The sequence below is a fragment of the Triticum aestivum genome, chromosome 5D (assembly GCF_018294505.1).
Source record: "Triticum aestivum cultivar Chinese Spring chromosome 5D, IWGSC CS RefSeq v2.1, whole genome shotgun sequence".
NCBI lineage: Eukaryota > Viridiplantae > Streptophyta > Magnoliopsida > Poales > Poaceae > Triticum > Triticum aestivum.
In genome coordinates, this window is record NC_057808.1 from 43,599,442 (window position 1) to 43,619,128 (window position 19,687).

Sequence of the window (19,687 nt, forward strand, 5' to 3'; positions counted from 1 at the left end):
GGAAAATGAAACATGAAAAAAATAGATAGAGAAAAAAAAGAAAAAGAAACGAAGCATTCCCAAAATCGTAAGGACCAACCAAATACCGCCCACCCCTAAAAAAACAATCAAATGCCACACTTGGGGTCCGTGTTTGCTCACCCGTCTTCGCAGTACACACGGAATGTGAATTACAATAATAAGCTTTGAGAGAAAAAACAGAATAAATTCCAAAACCAAACTATGGCGCAACAAAGCGTGAGTCATCCTCTAGTTGTTGACTTGTTGTACATGGCTGATGGCCCCCTGGAGTGCATTCGCGATGATATATTTCATAGTGACCGACTTTAGCTGGCCAGTTTGGCCTAAAAAAAAGACTATAGCTGGCCAGTTGGGTCGAATCTCACGAGCCGGGCCCTTAGTACACATGCTTGACCCGTGATATGTCTGGCTCGGCACGCGGCTGAACGGGTCGTGCCTGGTCCATGACACGCATGGGCTATGCTTGGACTCCTGGGCGAGACCCACATTCCGCGTGCCAGCACAACACAATCTGTTTGTTTTTGTAATTGGTTTTTTATTTTTGTTGATATATAGATCCAAAAAACAAACCAAATTCTTAAAAACAGCCCAAATTGATCTAAAAGCACGCGTGTTGGGTCAGGCGGACACATTTACCTTATGTGATGTGTCGGCCTTGAGCGGAGCACGCAGGGCTATCACGACACGACGTGTAAATGTGTCGTGGTGGGCCATGTCGTCGCATGCACGTTTAAGCGTGCGTCAGGCTTTGTTGTGTCGTCCCAGATGTCCAGGTCTATAACAACCAACCCTATTCAGCGTGCAGGTTGATGGTTAGCGACCTAGAGTGTACCCCCCCCCCTCCTCCCCACCCCACTCCTGCGCGCTCTCCTACAAAGTACACATTTTGGGCCAACCCAACTAGCTCATTTTCGTTTTTTTTTCTTTTTTCTTTTTGTTATTTTCTTCCTTTTTAAATTTATTCTCTTTCTGTTTTTCATGTTAGTTTTTCTACTTTATTGTTCAATTTCCTTTCCTTTTTTCCCTTTTCTTTTTCTTTACATTTCATTTTTCTGTTTTCCATTTTGCATACATATTTCCAAATTCGTTAACTTTTCTGGAACTTGTGAACATTTTTTAATTTCGCAAACATTTTTTATGAAATTGTGAACATTTTTTACAAATTCGCCAACATTTTCCTAATTGTTAACATTTTTTAAAACTCGTGAACATCTTTTACATCAACGAACATTTTCTGAATCAAAGATCATTTTTAAAAATCTAGGCACAATTTTTTAAATTCATGAGCATTTTTTCTTTGACAAACATTTTCTCAAAATGCATGAATATTTTGTTTGAATTCATGAACTTGTTCTGAAGTTCACAATCATTAGTTGATTTGTATGAACTTTTTTCAAAATTAATGAATACTTTTTGAATTCGTTAATATTTTGATCAAGTTCATGAGAATGTTTAATGCAACCTTTTTTTAAATCACAAACATTTTTTGAAGCCACGAATATTTTATGATTTCTTGAACATTTTTTCAAAACTCAATTTTTTAAAAATTGAGATTTTTTGAAATCATGCATTGTTTTAAAGAAGAAAAAACAAAAACAGAAAATAAAAAATAGTAAAACGAAATGGAAAAAACAGGGTGCGTCATGCCCCGCGTATTGGCTGCCCCAAAAGGGCGTGCTGACAATGCGCATCAAATAGGAGCTCGGTCCATTTCATTCGGATGATTTCTTGCTCGCGTAAGCCATCTGTTGTGTGCGCCTCCTCCTCCAACCTTATCTTCCGGCACATCTCTCTACTCCACACGGCTTTTCTCTTTTCTCCTTTTCCTCATTCGTCAGTACTAGAGGAGAGGCCTAGGGTCCCATGGGGAGCACCACGACCACACTAGGAATAGTGAGGGGCGCTGTCGACGACAGATGACGCTACTCTATCCCAAGACCATCAATGTTGCAATGATAGGGGTGAACAGCCGCCGTTGTTTGCACCCTCACCATGGCCGCTATTGTTGCATTCTCGCCATGCCCCGGAGAGGGGGCGACACCGACACCGGAATGATGCGGTTGCAGCAAGGTTGGGGGGAGGGCGACTCCGAGCACCACACATGAAAGGCTCACGCTCGCCACTATCACTCCCACGCTGCAACCCATGTGTTTTGCAGCAACACCATTGTTGTGACGGGGCACCTCCCTCAACTCCGGTTGCAATGGAGCTTCACTCACGTGCCGACGGTGCTGCATTGGAGCTTCGTCACGCTGTCGGGGCTGCAATGAAGTGTCACCCGAGCTGCAATGGAGCGTCAGTGGTGCTTCAATTGGAGCTTCGCCGACGCATCACCCATACACCTCCCTCGGCTTTGGTTGCAATGGAGCTTCACCGGCGTGCCATTGGTGCTGCGTTGGAGCTTCACCGCGCTGTCGGAGCTGCAATGAGGGTCGCTCGAGGCTGCAATGGAGCGTTGGTTGTGCTTCAATAGAGCTTAGTCGGCACATCGCCGGATCGTTAGGCTACAATGGAGCTCCGCCAGTGCGGCATTGGAGCGTCGTTGGTACTGCAATGAAGCTTCGCCGACACCGTCGGTGCTACGTTGCAGCTTTGTCTCGCAGCTGGGGTTGCAATGGAGCTTCATCGGGGAGGACGGGGTGTGGGCGGCTGCCCTCTATGTTGCCGTGGACAGCACCCCACGGCTTCCCCCTCCCCGTGCTGCGCCAAATTGTACGGCTGGCTAGGTGGATGATCAAATCCCGCCTGTGACATGAGCACCGGGTGGGGGACCCACCGGTCAGCTAACCTTAGCTCCCCCTAGGCCCCACTCGGCCCTGTTGGCACGGGAAATCGCCGCGCAACACCAAGATAACCGTCGTACTTTCGTGACGACGAACGATTGCTTTCCGAGCAAAGCAACAAAGATCCCTCGCTTTCGTAGAGGAGAGACGGCCGCTTTTCAGCGCAAAATGGCAAAGTTGAACCAAACCGTAGGGCCGCTAGGGCTCAGCAGAAAAAAAACAATAGATAAAACGTACGTAAAAAAGTAGTGTTTGTATTGATAAATCGATTGTTGGGGGCGTTTCCAATCGGCCATGGCCTTATATATAAGGCACGCTGGACTTGGACGTATACAAGGCAGGACTTGGCGTACACGAGTTGAATTCCAAAATCAAACCGATTAGAATCTAATCAGGTCATCCTAATTGGGCTACCATGTATAGTACTTGACGTTTTACATTAGGCTAACCTGCATGGCGATCCCTTCTGACCGTATACACACCTTACCTTATCAATTAAATATTCCGGCCACGTCGCTCTCACCAGATAATATAGTAGCCCAAGTTCTAAGCATACTCGTACAAATACCTTGAACCTTCAAAAAAACATAATAAAATACTCCGGCAATGTCGCAAATCAACGTGGATAATAGCCATCAACACTAAGCATACTTCTCCGCACACGTAGATATATAGACCATGCACTCCACGCCCATTGTTTAGCTTAGCATCCGATCCTTCTTAGAACTTGCATCTTCGTTGTCCATGAAAATTCCTGTTGCAATACTTAAAAAATGCATCAACCGATCAGCTTGATAAATCATTGAATCAATTTGGCTGTTCATATATTAACTAGCCAAATTATACCATCAACAGGCCCACGCGCTCTTCGCATCCATTCTCAAGTCCTGACACTATTCCGGCGGCCGCGCCCGCCGCCGTCAGGTGTACGGAGCCCGGGGTGTGGATGCGCGTTGGCTTGGCTCTAGCAAAAACCGAAGGGCTCGAGCGATTAGCACCGAGCGAGGGACCCACCGGTCAGTTTTCCCATCTAGCTTAGCAGTCCACGTGCTCCTCGCACCGCAAGTTCTCCCACGATTCCGGCGGCCGCGAGACGCCGGCGCAGTCTTCGGCTGCTGGCGCCCCCAATGTGTACGACGAGCGGCTCTCCCTCTGCGGTGATGGTGGCGAGGCAGGGTCGCCGTCTGCGCGAGGCCCGGGAAGAGACCGGCGACGCGGGGGCGACGCTGGGCTGGTGGATGCGCGAGCGCCTCCTCCGTCCAGCAGGGGTGGCTCTGGGCCGACGAACTCGGCGGCCTCTCCGCCGATTGGCTGCACCGACGAACCATCCGGAGAGAGCGGAAGACCGAGGAGGCCGCCGGCAGCGCGCAGGCAAGTAATCAGTTAATAAACCGTTCGATCCATTTTTTTTGTTTTCGATTCGGCATTGACCAATCGAGCTCAAATGCGAACAATGTACGCAGGAGTCGCTCGCTGGCGACGGCGAAGATGGCGGATCTCGCCGGAAACGGAGGGGGTGGAGCGGGAGAGGTCACGTCGGAGGGGATGAGGTATGTGCCGGAGCTGCCTTTCTCCTATGTTTGACTGACATCAGAAGAAGAGAAGAGGAAAACAAATGTCGCCATCAGTTGATCAGAATGTTGCTGCCCATTAAGTGGACACGAGAAAGGATGGGAGGAGAGGATCCAACAGAGGATAGATAGGGCGGGCTCCCCCCTCCACACAAGCCAAGACAATCTCTAGCACTCATTTTTCATTCTTATTAGCACGCACCGAGCCACAAGTTTCAGACAAGGGATATACTGCCGCCATCCTGGACAGGCAAACAAAGCCCTCTCCTCTTGTTTGCACTTCATCTTTTTAGTAGCACAAGCTCAGGGAGAGGGGAGACAGAAGGGAAGAGAAATGGCGGCGGCGAGTGTCTCCCTGAAGAGCAGCCTCTTCCTATCTTCCCCTCTTTCCGACTTCGGCGGCGCAGCCATCTCCATCTCAGCCCAGGTGATCAATAGAACACACGAGCTTTCTTTGATTCGAGGATAAGATGATCAAACTAAAAATGGCTGGTGAGTTTTCTCTTTGGCAGAATAGGAGAAGGTCATGGCAGCCAAGGGGGGCGAGAATGCAGGTGGCAGCAGCTGCAGACTCCAAGAACATTCTGATCATGGGGGGCACCAGGTTCATCGGTCTCTTCCTCTCCAGGAAACTTGTCCAGGAGGGACACCAGGTCAGTCTGTGCATACATTTCTGATCCAAAGAATGGCTCCTTAGGCTAATTATTTTATTATTATGACATGTAATGTTTTGAGGGTACCAGCACATCAATTTTAAGAATCTGCATGCATGAAGTGAAAAGATGAATTTTGTCAGGTCACATTGTTCACCAGAGGAAAGGCACCCATAACCCAGCAGTTGCCAGGTGAATCAGATGCAGAGTATGCAGAGTTCTCTTCCAAGGTATGGCGTTTCCTACTATCCTGTCCTTGTGTCACTTGTTCAGCCTTATTTGCATAACACTCATGATATTTAGGATGGTTTTTGCGTATAGGTGCTGCATTTGAAAGGTGATAGGAAAGACTTTGATTTCGTCAAGACCAGCCTTTCTGCTAAGGGCTTCAATGTCGTCTATGATATTAATGGTAAACCGGAGAGCTACAATATACTCTTTTTATGAACACAGCAGCACCGTATTTCATTGATTAAGCAGGGAAGTTAAATTACATGGAGTAGTTACAAGCATGTAAGGATCAGCAGTAGGGGTCTGCGATGGAGAAATTGGATCGACAATCTGTTATCCTCGGCGAGCACTGAAAACCTGGTTAACGGATCCTTCTCGGAGTACATCATTCATAGGAGGGACCTTCGGCAAGGATATCCCCTCCTGCCTCTCCTTTTCATACTCATCATGGATTTGCTTTGCTCGCCGGTCTGAAGGCATCCTTGTTCCCTTTGGTTCGTGGATGGTTAAGCATAGAACTTTGCTCTATGCCGATGATGCTGTGATTTTTATCCTCCCTGATATTGAAGATGTCAGCGTGGTCAACAGTCTCCTAGATCCCTTTGGCTAGGCAACTGGTCCTTCAACCACCAAGAGCAGCTTTTTGCTGATTAGATGCGATCACATTGACCTGAATGCTGTCAGGCTACAACATACTAAATAGATCTTTCGGGTACCACACTAATGTTTGTTCATAACTACTAACCAGGTGCAAATAAGCCTGTCAATTAGTACTATAACACTGGAAGATTGCTTCTGAAATGCAAAATGGCACTTCCCCAACTGAAACTATCATCTGATATCTCCCAAATGTTGTAACTCTTTTGTGTCATGGTGTTTCAGGGCGTGAGGCCACCGAAGTATCCCCCATACTAGAAGCGTTGCCGAACCTGGAACAGTAAGCTAGTTACTTGATCGGATGCAAAGCAAAACGTTTGCAAATTTCTGTGCCCTGAACTATCTAGCATTCTGGTTCTATTTTCAGGTTTATCTATTGCTCATCGGCAGGAGTCTACCTTAAATCAGACCTGCTCCCACACTTTGAGGTAATTCCATACCACTCACATGAATGTGAACATAAAGTCGTCACCATTACTGACTCGTGGCAAGCGTGCCCATCCCCATCCATCTGGTAGACCGACGCCGTGGACCCGAAAAGCCGGCATAAGGGAAAGCTGGAGACAGAGAGCCTTCTAGAGACGAGCGGCGTGAACTGGACGTCCATCAGGCCGGTCTACATCTACGGCCCTCTCAACTACAACCCCGTGGAGGAGTGGTTCTTCCACCGGCTCAAGGCTGGTCGCCCGATCCCCATCCCTAACGCTGGGAACCAGATCACCCAGCTCGGCCACGTCAAGGTCGTTGCATTGACATGCGGTGAATTGCTGCTATCGGGTTTGCTGCCTTAAGCCATCTTCTGTATCTTGAGCTTGGTTTTGCAACAGGATTTGGCGACGGCGTTCATCAAGGTCCTCGGCAACCCCAAGGCGAGCAAGCAGGTGTACAACATCTCCGGCAGCAAGTACGTCACCTTCGACGGGCTAGCACGGGCATGCGCTAAGGTCATTAACAAACTGTTCCTCGTTTGCAATGCAAACCACTCTATATCCATGGGTTATTCGCCTAGTTTCTAACTATACATCATTTTCCGCATGGTGCTTGATATGCAATGCAGGCTGGAGGGTTCCCTGAGCCGGAGATCATCCACTACAACCCCAAGGACTTCGATTTCGGCAAGAAGAAGGCCTTCCCCTTCAGAGACCAGGTATTTCTTCTACATCATGCCCTGAAAAAGTACAGCTATTACAGTGTTGCTGACTGACACTGAACGATGCAACGATGGCAGCATTTCTTCGCGTCGGTGGAGAAGGCCAGCAAGGACCTCGGGGTTACGCCGGAGTACGACCTCCTCGACGGCTTGACGGACTCGTACAACCTTGACTTCGGCCGCGGGACCTTCAGGAAGGAGGCCGACTTCACCACGGACGACATGATCCTCGGCAAGAAGCTCGTGAGCGTGTGAGCCGACCTGAGGCGTGCATGGTTGGGCACATGGCTCATGGCAGCGCAAAGCGTGTGGCAACTGCGTGTGCGGTGTGCATATGTAGCACAGGGAAGACGATCTCAGTTTTGGGATATAGGTTGAGGTTCACTCATCCGATGAAATGTACTGCTGACGCCTAATTCTCTCGTGGCATTCGGTGTATTTCGGTTCAGTTTATACTGTTTATAACAATATCAGTTTTCTAAGAACGGAACCTGAATTTGATCACTAAAGATTTGAAAAACTGAACCTAATAGATTGAAATATTCCGTTTAACTGGATTGCCCATACTCCCATGCCAATAGAATAGGGACCACCTATTCCCCGACCCGTGCAATGATAACGAGGTAACTTGGCCCAGCCCAGGTGCGGGGCTCCCTTGCTTATTTTTTCATTTCTGTTTTCTTTCTTTTGCTTCTTCAAAAAAGTTCGGGATAAATACTTACGCATTTCAAAAAATGTTCACGAATTCAAAAATGTTTATGATCTCCAAAAATGTATTTTTTTTGACTTTGACGGACAGTTTTTGTATTTTGATGAACGAATTTTCATTTCTTTGAATATTTTTTCTATTTTGGTGAACATTATTTTGAATTTTATGAATAAATTTAAATACAAGAATATTTACTGAATTGTATGAGCAGTTTTTAAATGTATGGACGTATTTTGAGATGGATGAAGATTTTGGAATATGACAAACATTTATTAATATCATGAAAAAAACTTTGAATTCAATGACCACATTTTGAATTTGATGATTTTCTTTTTCAAATTCTATTCACAAATTTTAAAAATGTTCACAGAAATGAAAAAAATAAAAGGAACAAAGGAAAAGAAAGAATAAATAAAATAAAAACGAAAATGAAAATGAAAAAAATGAAAGAAAAACAAAAAAGCAGGTCTGGGAATGTTCCCAAAACCGGAAGAGGGAGCATGCGCTACCTGGGCCGGCCCGAATTCAAATAGGGTGTGCTTTCGTTCAACAAACGGGAGCTCCTATATAGCGCGGCATTTCCTATTTAGCGCCACAGGCGCCGGTTTTAGTTGTTTCCGCAAACCGGCGCCTGCAGCGGTGCTAGGTGGGCCGGCCCGTTTAAAACCCGATTTCCCCCACCCCCCCGTCCCGTGGTCGTCCAGTTCTTTCCCCCGACCCCCTGTTTTCCTCTGTTTCCCGTGGTCGTCCCCTGTTTCCTCTTCTCCTTCTCCCCCGACGACTTCTCTTCTCCCCTGACGATTGAGTTCGATCCTCAGGTGAATCAGGCGCATCGACGAACCCTAATCCGACGTCTGGCGCATCGACTACTTCTCCTATGTTCTTCTTCCTCCGTCGCGTGATGGATTCGTCTGGTTCGTTCTTCTTCTAACCCTAATTCCCCTTAGGTCTTCGGTTATGATTTGTGTTTTCGTGGTGCTCGTTCTTGTGTTGCTGTTGTTTAAGCGTGGATCTAGCCGTGTGCAATGATGGATGGTGTCTCTGGTATCTAGGGTTTGGGGTAGAAAATTTCGCCCCCTTTTTTAGATCTGATGTTTGCATGTGTATAAATGCATCCTGTTGATGCGTGTGAATTCATCTCATGTGACGGATGGCATCTCCCATGTGTTGATGCATGTGCCTCTGCCATCTGTGTAAATGAATCTGCTATTTGATTTATTGTCTTGTTGCATCCGAATTCATCTCCCCTTATGTGGTTCTGTCTGTTTTTGTACCCATCGGCATGCATAACATAGTTGAAATTTACTAGGGGTTTTGTGATACTTAAGAAGTTGTTGGCTCTGAGTAGGAATCTTGTGAGATTGGAGAGTGATCAGACATGTATTGGAGTATAAATCAATAGTAGATTGTGGGGTGTAATGTAATAATTTTGAGGGTGTAGTGCATTTGTTTTTACTTAGTTAACTTCAACTTGAGACATTTAGTTTGTCATGGTTTGTTGACAAATTCTCCTTAGCACATTACTGTTTGTTAGTTCGCGTTTATGTCTGTAGTAGTTGTTGTCTAAGGCACATCTAGATGTGCCCTAGTTATTGCACATCTTAGTTATTCAATCATAGCAAAAAGAAAAAAGAAAAAGATAACAGAAAATGCCCGCTCAAATCTTCACATAAAATTAGTGGCCTAGGAATTAGAATGTGCTATACTTACGACACATGTAGATGAGCTTTAGCACAAATGTTTTTGTTTTTGAACTAGATATTGAATTTGCAGAAAATTTCCTCTTATTATTTCTATGGTTTCTTGTCCAATCCCTTTAGTATGTTATGGTTTTCTATATTACCTGCAATGTCATACATTCATAAGTAGTGCTCATTTGTTAATAGTTGTTGTTAAACCTGTATTTGCAGCACACGAAGGAGGTGGGGTTAGCCAAGTTGAAGAACCAGAAGGGGACGAACCAACTGAATATCGTCCACGAGGTCTCTGGAATGACTCAGGTGGTATGTTAGTTTTTCTCTTTTCAGTTTGTAGCTTTCGAATTTGGTATAGTACAAAGTAGATCAAATTGCTGGAAAAACTATTTTTATGTCAGGTCTTGGTCTTACCAGATGTTTTGTCTATTCATTTGTAAGTTGTCCTGTTTGAATGATTAGTTTGTGCCTTTTCTTAATTTTTATGTCGATCACATATTTTTCCTTCTTTGTAGTAACATGTTTTCTTCTCATATTTGTCTTGAAGTACATGCTCAACTAATCATTTTTATCTAAATGCTTGTTTTTATGTGTGTACTCATATAGTTCAATATAGCTGCTTTGTTTTGCTGGTCCTCTCGCGTTTCTTGTGATACTCGGGCTATGCTTTCTTCATATTCCATCTTTGTTGGTTTATTCTCTAGTTTTTGCACCGTCTTATCAGTTGTTATATTTTTTTCGTAGCCCGAGTGTCCCTAGGAAGTCATGCAATCCTACATACATTACCAGACTGTCTTTCAAGCGTTGGAACAAAACTGTGAAGCAGTTTAGTGATATTCAGTTAGGCCATGTGAGAAAGTACAAAATGGAAACTCTGCTTCATATGCCAAAGAAACCTAAAATTCCAATGAATCTGCTTGAATGGATAGATCAACATATGTTTGGAAGTAAAGAGCCCTGTTTCAAGCATAAGAATAAAATTATCAAGATTACTAAAGATATGGTTGACAAAATTTTCGATTTCCTTGGTGGCACCGTGCCTTTTGTATTCAGTAGCGGCGATCCCCAAGTGAAGGCAGAGGTTACAGAGTTAAGGAACAAGTATGTTGATCATCGGAACAAAATGCCAATCAACAAAATAGAGGAGGTGATGCTTGGTGATGAGACAGAAGATGGATTTATCAGGAGCTTCGCATTTTATTTCCTACCATCTATTTTGTGCCCTGCATCATACTGCTTTGGTAACATGAAGTTCTTGTACTCTCTAAGAGATGTTTCTGCTATCCCTTCACTTGACTTTGGGCAACTGGCACTGGATTTCATGCGTGAGGAGTCAGAGCGTCATTTTGAAATGATCATGAACAGACCAAGTGTTGAGGAAATGAACAAGTCTTCATATATTGGGGGATGTCTTCCTATTTGAGGAGTAAGTTCAATATTCAGTTTCACTATTTTTCTATGTCTCCACGTTTTATTTTACTGACCTGTTTACTTTTTAAATGGCAGATCATTTATCTGGATTTTATTGATCTTGATGTTATTGAGAATCATCAGTCAACTGTGGATTATTCTCTTCCTCGGATATGTCATGTTAAGACTGAAGATTTCAAGTATCTCGCAATGGTTGATAGGAATTATGAGTCTAGGAAAAATTACGGGGTTTTACCAGTAAGCATCATATACTGTATATCGTTTCTTGAGTTATCTTTTTAATTCCAGTATTTATTTTCATCATTTGTTAAACTGCAATTTGTAGCTGCGAGACATATCACACACACCATATGCAAATGTGGTGCATGTTAACAATGCTCCTGATGCTGCTGGTGTGTTTAATTCAGTTCCTTCTGTGGAGGTATTTCTTATGAGTAGAATCATTCATTTTTGTGTGTTTTCTTCTTTGTTGTCTTTTTTATCTTATATAGCTAAACATTTATTCGCAATGTCAATTGTAGGTCAACAATGCCAATAGTGTTCCTGAAGCTCTCAATGAGAACACGTCAATTGATTCAAAAAGTCCTCATATCATTTCAGAAGGTCCCAGTTGCACTGCAAAAGTTGAACCTGATGTAAAATTTAAACCAGAGCCACATTTGAAATCAGAGGTATTTTTTTGTGTTGTGCCTTTTGTAGTTCCTATCTAAGTGTTTTCTTGAAAGGAGTGTCATGTTTACTAACATTTTTATAATCCAGGTCCCCTCCAATGATGTAGTTAAGAACGAGCCAATCGGACCAAAATTTGAGGTATTTGTTTTGTATTGCTCATTATGTTTGTGTGCTATTTTTGTTTTTCTCATGCTTTTCATTTTTTGGCCTGAATTCTGTGTGTTTCGTTATGTCCAGAACACGTCTGTCCTGAATTCGGTGTACCAAACACCAAATTTTCTAGAATACCATAACTTTAAGGTTTTTTGTCAGAGCTTAAGATTAGCACTGGTGCTTAGCATATTGTGCGCTACGGATATTCGGTCAAGTAGCGCTGGTTCTAAGCATATCGACTTCGCTCATTATCCCCAGTCGGTTTTGTAAATGCCCAATTTGAATGCGGCAGGAGTATATATTATAGATTAAGTGGATAAATAGTGTAGTATTGATTGCAGATGAATTTACTATAGTTTTTTGGTAATTTGATAATACCATCCAGTCTTTTTTATGACTTATCATGAGAAGCAGTTATAATACTGGATTTGCAAGTAAACTTATGTGGAACCTTTCTATTTGAAACAAATGTTGCATGTAGCTTACTGTCGTTTGGTTAGTTAACTGGTTGCCTGAATTCTGTGTGTTTCCTTATGTCCAGAACATTTCTGTCCTGAATTCGACGTACCAAACACCATTTTTTCCTATCAATGGTACACCTCTGAATACCAACTCTGTTGAGCAACCAACTACTTCACAACCTAAGGTCTGCTTGAAGTTTTTCAATTTTTTTCCCAATCCTAATTTCGTTGAACTTACAACAACATTTCAACTTCCTTTCTCAGCAGGAAGAAATTTTTCTATCGACTGAAGCACCTGATATCAAATTTTCTAGTGGAGTTAATGCAAAAAGAAGTTTTATATTGATTAGTTCCTCTTCTCCAAATGAAAGTGTGAAGCGCTCCCAAGGGACTCCAATCGTTATTCAGGATGATTCTCCTATCACTCCTGCTGCTGCGACTAATGAAGACATACCAGCCTCTCACTGTGATACAAGTGTAGGAATCCCAATGAACATGGACTTTGCTATCCAACAAGGTTATAATTCTTGCCTATTATGTTTTTTCCTTTCTGTGTTCTTCATTTTCTTGTATTATGAGTCTGGGCGCATTGCATCATTTAATGTTCAAACTTTTTATATCTGTGATATGCAGGCTATTCTACAATGAATAATGCAGAAGCTGGACCGAGTACAGGAACTAATACAATTGAAAAGAAGAACAGAAAGAAAAGAGCAGCTAAACTTCAATCCCCCGATCCACCCAAGAAACTCAAAATCTCTCGTGAAGTGGATATCTTCTTTTCCAAATATCTGAGGAAGCCTATCTTCCAAGAATAGTTAATTCTCTTATTCCTTTAGTTATTTTATCGTTTCTTATTCATTAATTTATGAGAACTTTTTTAGTCTAGACATCTACCTAGAAAAATAATTGTAGACATTTTCTAATGTGCAAGCAATTTTATGCACTAAATTAGTTGTAGACATTTTTCCTCATATTTGTATTATGTAATCCCAACAATTTTCTGGATCAACCAAAGGTAGTTGAGATGAAAAACTTTGTAGTTCATACAATTTTAGACTAAAAAGAAATCATATGGATACCAAACTAATTTAGTTTACATCTCAATGTTCATACCCCTATAAAAGGATGTTTAACTTTTTCTTTTGGCCACCGTAGTGTTGCATATGTATTTTATTAATTGTTAAACTATATTTTTAAGATCCATTTTCTCATTTTAACATTAGTTATGCTTCTTTATTCTGTCCAGCACTCTTTTTGTTGACATAGAGGGTTTTCCTGTAAGCTATGAGAATTACTTAAATTCATTTAAAGCGAGGGGTGAGATTGGAGATGAAGTGATGAACTCATTTATTCAAGTTCTTAACTACGAATCAAAGATGTCATCTGAAGTAAAGCCTTCTGTCAAGAAGTACTGTTTCACTTCGTACTTCACTGTGGGTTTTCCTTCTAAACTGCCTATTTGCTTCTCTTTTGACCAATTTTTCTTTTTACTTACACTCAAACTGAGATATTTTCTAATTTGCATTTTGTTGTTCACAGAATAAATTGTTGGTTCCCCCTGAGTTATTTGATCCAGTTTCGTGCATACGAGAATTTGACAGGATTAATTAAGAAGAAAGCCTCTGGAAGCAAGACTTGGTAAATCTTTTTCAACTTATTCAATGTTAAGCAAGATCTATTCTATTTGTTTTTATACTCATTCTGCTTTTTCTTGTTGAACAATTATACTTCCATGCTATAAAATCAAACCATTGGGTTATACTTTCCATTAACTCTCTCTTTGAGAGATCTCACTTTTTTGATCCCTGTGGCACCATTCTGGGAACTACCCAAGAAGAACTTGTCTACAACTTGGTAAGAAATTATTGAGACATAATATCCTTTGTTTTCCATACTTATTACTTTTTTCCCTCCTACTTGCTGTTATCACACTTGATACTCATCCTCATTTTTTTTCTGTGTTTGCTATTCTTTATGCAGGCATGACTCAGGCCACTATCTGCCTTTGTACATCGAAAATTTTGAAGGCAAAGCTATGAAGACTTTCAGTGTGGTATATCTTGAAAACTCTTTGCCTTATTAATTTTTTTTCTGTATGTGCAAAACTGAATCCAAAACAAACTAGTGAGGTAGGCCATTTGATGTGTTGCAAGTTGGAGACATCTGCTGGCCCTATTTTTCTGCCAAATGAACACCATGAAGTCCGTTAAACTACATGTGCTTTCTCTTAGCTTACTAGGGGATGACATGACTTGATTTTGTTCGATCGTGGCACAATTCTTGGGTACTTTTCCATGTGGCAAGACTAAATGCTAGTCCCAATCATATGCCCATTTTGTTTAAAAGCTAGGACTTGTCTATGTACATTGCATGCATGGGTGGAATTGATATTATTCATTTTTTTGAAGTGTGAGTTTGTTTACTATCGATCCTTCTTTTACCGACAATATCTTAGGTCTTGTTATGTGTTGTCACATGTCCTCCCAGCAGTAATTTTTTCACCATGCTCATATGATTAGTCAAGCTTTTTTTAGTGTTTACTATCTCTGCAGCTTCCTGTAATAAGTCAGTGATCTAGTTCTGTAGTACTTTTTTTCTAGTACTTTAAAATGTTTTCTCAAGTTTTGTTCCTCTATCTCTCATAATTTGTGTATAGTGTCTTTATACCCAGGCCAACATTCTGAAGTACAGGATGATATCTGTGTTCAAGTTATTCAAAAGCACTTTGAACAAGCTGAAGGAAGAAGATCTGCCAATAGCAAATTGACTTTTTCCGCAAGATGCATCTGCAAACATTTTGAATGTGTAATTGATCGGAGAAGAGCATGCATTTTCATGTCTGCAATAGTTTCATCTGTAATCATATGGTAGTAGATAGTACTAGTTGTTTAAACATATGTCACCCGCGAGCAACTGCTATACTCTTTTGGATATCTACTCTTCTTCAGGAACTATATAGTATCTATGTTGCAATTACTGGGCGTACTAAGCGTATCTTTTGTTTTGCTAAAAGTGGAACTATATTTTCTTCGTGAACTATATAGTATCTATGTTGCAATCTCTGCGCATACTAAGCGTATATTTGTTTTACTAAAAGTGGAACTATATTTCCTGTATTTTTCTTTATTTTTTTGTCCCTTCCATGTGTTTTAAAATATTTGCCACCTCAAATATAAACAGATGTCAATGTTTGATTTAAGCCGGTTTTAGCTTTTTCATGTTTCACAGTTATTCTTTTTATCTATCGAGTTAATTACCCGGCACAACTGATTTAGAATGTGCCCCTCGTTGTCAATAGCATGGTAGTGATGGTCATGCTTGGGTTTGGCGATACTTTTACACATGGCCTCACGCATGTGATGAAAATGCGTGATGGCTCATGAAGTGCGAATGTACAATTTCTTTGTGCATCTCTGTCGAGTGACCGCCCTTCATAATTTACTCTTCGATCGACACTCAAATTATAAGAGAGATAGGTAACAAGCGGTTGCAACTTGTCAATTTTTTGGTTTTTGTCATGGTTCGCGCTTTCTTCATCTACAATTGTGAAATGTTGGGAAAGGACAACTGCTTTTGTTGAAAAATAATACGGTGTTCATGGAAAACCAAATTAATTCACTTGAATTCAATACTAGTTCACCAACATTGAAACTTTATTTCACCAAATCCAAATTCAGTTCATTAGTATTCAAAAATAATTCAGATAAATTAGTTCACATTATTAAAAGTTTAGTTCATGAAAGCAAATTAGTTCAAAACTAGTTCAAGAACAATTCAAAATTTATCTCATAAAAATTAATTTTCCATACCATCAATTTTCAAAATTACTAAAAAAATACACTAGAATTTAAAACAGAATTATTTTCAATCGATTTTGGAGCTATTTCACCACCATTCAAAATTTAGTTTACAAAATTCAAATTCAATTCATCAAATTTCAATTTTAGTACACTAAATCCAAGATCAATTCATCATTTTCCAAATCCAGTTCATCAATTGCAAATTTAGTTTACTTGGATTCATAATTGAGTTCACAAAATTTAAATTCAGTTCATCAAAATTTTATTCAAAAGTAGTTCCCGTCATTTCAAATTTTAGTTCAACTTTTTTAAAAGTATAGTTCAAAAAATTCAAATTCACTTCATCAAATTTGTATTAAAAAGTACTTCACGACATTTTCAATTGTGAGTTGACAACTATTCAAATGTACTTCATGGAAAACCAAACTAGTTCTCTTGAATTCCAAACTAGTTCACCAACATTCAAATTTTATTTCAAGTGAATTCAAATACAGTTCAACAATTTTAAATTTTAGTTCAATAAATTCAAATTAATTACATCAAATTTCAAAATTAGCTCACTTGGATTCAAATTTTAAAGTTCAGTTCACTAAATTCAAATTAATATCAATACTAGTTTAGTTCACTAAATTTTAGTTTAGTTCGCTGAATTCAAATTAATTTTAAAGTTTAGTTCACTAAATTTCAATTCACTTCAATACTCATCATAATTTCAAAGTTTAGTTCACTGAATTCAAATTAATTTCATCAAATTTCAAAATTAGTTCACTTGGATTCAAATTTTAGTTCACGCAAATCTAATTCAGTTCATCAAATTTGTATTCAAAACTAGTTCAGTTGTTTCCAATTTTAGTTCAATTTTTTTAATCCAAACTATAGTTCATGGAAAATCAATTTTTTTTACTTTTATTCAAAACTAGCTCACCAACATTCATATTCATATTCAGTTCACTTCAAATTCATTTAATCAAATTTCAAAATTAGTTCACTTGGATTCAAAATTTAGTTCACGCAAATCTAATTCTATACATCCAATTTGTATTGAAAACTAGTTCAATTGTTTCCGATTTTAGTTCAATTTTTTAATCCAAACTATAGTTCATGAAAAATCAAATTAGTTCACTTGAATTCAAAACTAGTTCACCAACATTCAAATTATAGTGAACCAAAATCAAATTCAGTTCTCCAACATTCAAAGTCTAGTTCACCAAGTTCAAATTCGGTTCATCAAGTCACAATTTTAGTTCACTAAATTCATATTCAGTTCACTTCAATACTCATCAATTTCAAAGTTTAGTTCACTGAACTCAAATTCATTTCATCAATTATTAAAATTAGTTCACTTGGATTCAAATTTTAGTTCACACAAATCTAATTCAATTCATGAAATTTGTATTCAAAACTAGTTCAATTGTTTCTGATTTTAGTTCATTTTTTTAAGTCCAAGATATAGTTCATGGAAAATAAAATTAGTTCACTCGAATTCAAAAATAGTTCATCAACATTCAAATTATAGTGAACCAATATTCATATTCAGTTCTCCAACATTCAAAATCTAGTTCACCAAGTTCAAATTCGGTTCATCAAATCACAATTTTAGTTCACTAAATTCATATTCAGTTCACTTCAATACTCATCAATTTCAAAGTTTAGTTCACCGAATTCAAATTCATTTCATCAAAATTTTAAAATTAGTTAAGTAGGATTCAAATTTTAGTTCATGCAAAACTAATTCTGTTCATCAAATTAGTATAGAAAACTAGTTCAATTGTTTCCGATTTTAGTTCAATATTTTTTAAAATCCAAACTATAGTTCATGGAAAAAGATTAGTTCACTCGAATTCAAAACTAGTTCACCAACATTCAAATTATAGTGAACCAAAATTCATATTCATATTCAGTTCACTTCAATACTCATCAATTTCAAAGTTTAGTTCATTGAATTCAAATTCATTTCATCAAATTAGAAATTAGTGCACTTGGATTCAAATTTTAGTTAACGCAAATCTAATTCTCTTCATCAAATTTGTATTGAAAATTAGTTCAATTGTTTCCGCTTTTAGTTCATTTTTCAATCCAAAATATAGTTCATGGAAAATCAAATTAGTTCACTAGAATTCAAAACTAGTTCACCAACATTCAAATTATAGTGAACCAAAATCAAATTCAGTTCTCCAACATTCAAAGTCTAGTTCACCAAGTTCAAATTTGGTTCATCAAATCACAATTTTAGTTCACTAAATTCATATTCAGTTCACTTCAATACTCATCAATTTCAAAGTTTAGTTCACTTAATTCAAATTCATTTCATCAAATTTTAAAATTAGTTTTCTTGGACTCAAAATTTAGTTCATGCAAAACTAATTCTGTTCATCAAATTTGTGTTGAAAACCAGTTCAATTGTTTCCAGTTTTAGTTCAATTTTTTTAATCCAAACAAGAGCTCATGGAAAATGAAATTAGTTCACTAGAATTCAAAACTACTTCACCAACATTCAAATTATGGTGAACCAAAATCAAATTCAGTTCTCCAACACTCAAACTCTAGTTCACCAAGTTTAAATTCGGCTCATCAAATCACAATTTAGTTCATTAAATTCATATTCAGTTCACTTCAATACTCTTCAATTTTTAATTTTAGATCACCGACTTCAAATTCATTTCATCAAATTTTAAAATTACTTCACTTCGATTCAAATTTTAGTTCACGCAAAACTAATTCTGTTCATCAAATTTTTGTATTGTAAACTAGTTCAATTGTTTCCAATTTTAGTTCAACTTTTTTTAGTCCAAACTATAGTTCATGGAAAATCAAATTACAATTCACTCGTATTCAAAAGCTCACCAACATTCAAATTATAGTGAACCACAATTCATATTCATATTCAGTTCACTTCAATACTCATGAATTTCAAAGTTTAGTTCACTTTATTCAAATTCATTTCATCAAATTTGAAAATTAGTTCACTTGGATTCAAATTTTAGTTCACACAAATCTAATTCTGTTCATCAAATTTTTATTGAAAACTAGTTCAATTGTTTCCAATTTTGGTTCAATTTTTTTAAATCCAAACTATAGTTCATGGAAAATCAACTTATAGTTCACCAACATTCAAACTATAGTGAACCATATTCAAATTCAGTTCTGCGACATTAATATTTTAGTTCACTTTGATACAAATAAGTTCACTACTTTGTTTTTCGTCGATGTAATTTCATGATTTAGTTCACAAATTTTAAAATATGGTTCATGACAAAACAAATTAATTCACCTGAATTCAAAACTAGTTCACCGACACTCAAATTTTAGTCCACAAAAATATAAATGCAACTCATCAAATTTATTTTTTAATTCACTAAATCATCAAATTTTGAATTTTAGCTAATTTGTGTTCAAAATTTAGTTCATAAAATTAGTTTTATTGATTTCAAAACTAGTTCACCAACATCATCTAAATTTGAAATCAGTTCATCAAATTTCAAAATTAGTTCGCTTGGATAAAAAATCTAGTTCACAAAAATCAAATTCAATTCATCAAATTTGTAATCAAAAGTAGTTCAGTTGTTTCTAATTTTCAAAAGTAGTTCAGTTGTTTTTAATTTTAGTTGAGAAAAATCAAATTCAATTCATGGAACACCAAATTATTTCACTACACTTCAAAACGTTTTTCATCAACATTCAAAATTGATGAAATGAAT

At 38.8% G+C, this 19,687-nt stretch overlaps 2 protein-coding genes across 17 annotated transcripts; both read left to right on the top strand.

Annotated features, from left to right (window-relative positions):
• The first annotated feature begins 4,403 nt into the window (after nt 1-4,403).
• On the top strand, nt 4,404-7,551 carry LOC123119323 (chloroplast stem-loop binding protein of 41 kDa b, chloroplastic). Its single transcript, XM_044539082.1, has 10 exons — nt 4,404-4,802; nt 4,888-5,028; nt 5,172-5,258; nt 5,350-5,440; nt 6,142-6,196; nt 6,284-6,344; nt 6,435-6,656; nt 6,744-6,860; nt 6,974-7,063; nt 7,145-7,551. Exons 1-10 carry the CDS (start codon nt 4,710-4,712, stop codon nt 7,319-7,321), a joined length of 1,134 nt encoding a protein of 377 aa, XP_044395017.1. The 5' UTR covers nt 4,404-4,709; the 3' UTR covers nt 7,322-7,551.
• A 930-nt stretch (nt 7,552-8,481) lies between these two features.
• Nucleotides 8,482-15,296, top strand: LOC123119324 (uncharacterized). Of its 16 annotated transcripts, none has more exons than XM_044539095.1 (15): nt 8,482-8,689; nt 9,686-9,778; nt 10,523-10,616; nt 10,739-10,895; nt 10,976-11,137; nt 11,226-11,321; nt 11,422-11,571; nt 11,660-11,710; nt 12,267-12,371; nt 12,451-12,703; nt 12,820-13,003; nt 13,436-13,622; nt 13,729-14,043; nt 14,170-14,242; nt 14,846-15,296. In XM_044539095.1, the coding sequence occupies exons 5-13, from the start codon at nt 11,090-11,092 to the stop codon at nt 13,798-13,800; spliced, it is 1,146 nt and encodes a 381-aa protein (XP_044395030.1). In that variant the 5' UTR covers nt 8,482-8,689; nt 9,686-9,778; nt 10,523-10,616; nt 10,739-10,895; nt 10,976-11,089; the 3' UTR covers nt 13,801-14,043; nt 14,170-14,242; nt 14,846-15,296. The 16 variants fall into 16 exon arrangements, with proteins under 16 accessions (XP_044395030.1, XP_044395032.1, XP_044395025.1 ...); XM_044539097.1 differs by having other exon boundaries at nt 10,526-10,616; XM_044539090.1 differs by having other exon boundaries at nt 9,686-9,775; nt 10,214-10,616.
• The last annotated feature ends 4,391 nt before the right edge of the window (nt 15,297-19,687 follow it).

Coding starts and splice junctions, on each gene's coding strand:
- LOC123119323 (XM_044539082.1), top strand. CDS start 4,710: ATGGCGGCGGCGAGTGTCTCCCTGAAGAGCAGCCTCTTCCTATCTTCC. Junction 6,197..6,283: donor GCGTTGCCGAACCTGGAACA/GTAAGCTAGTTA, acceptor TTCTATTTTCAG/GTTTATCTATTGCTCATCGG. Junction 6,861..6,973: donor TAGCACGGGCATGCGCTAAG/GTCATTAACAAA, acceptor TATGCAATGCAG/GCTGGAGGGTTCCCTGAGCC.
- LOC123119324 (XM_044539083.1), top strand. CDS start 11,090: ATGGTTGATAGGAATTATGAGTCTAGGAAAAATTACGGGGTTTTACCA. Junction 11,138..11,225: donor AAAATTACGGGGTTTTACCA/GTAAGCATCATA, acceptor TGCAATTTGTAG/CTGCGAGACATATCACACAC. Junction 13,004..13,435: donor AAGCCTATCTTCCAAGAATA/GTTAATTCTCTT, acceptor TATTCTGTCCAG/CACTCTTTTTGTTGACATAG.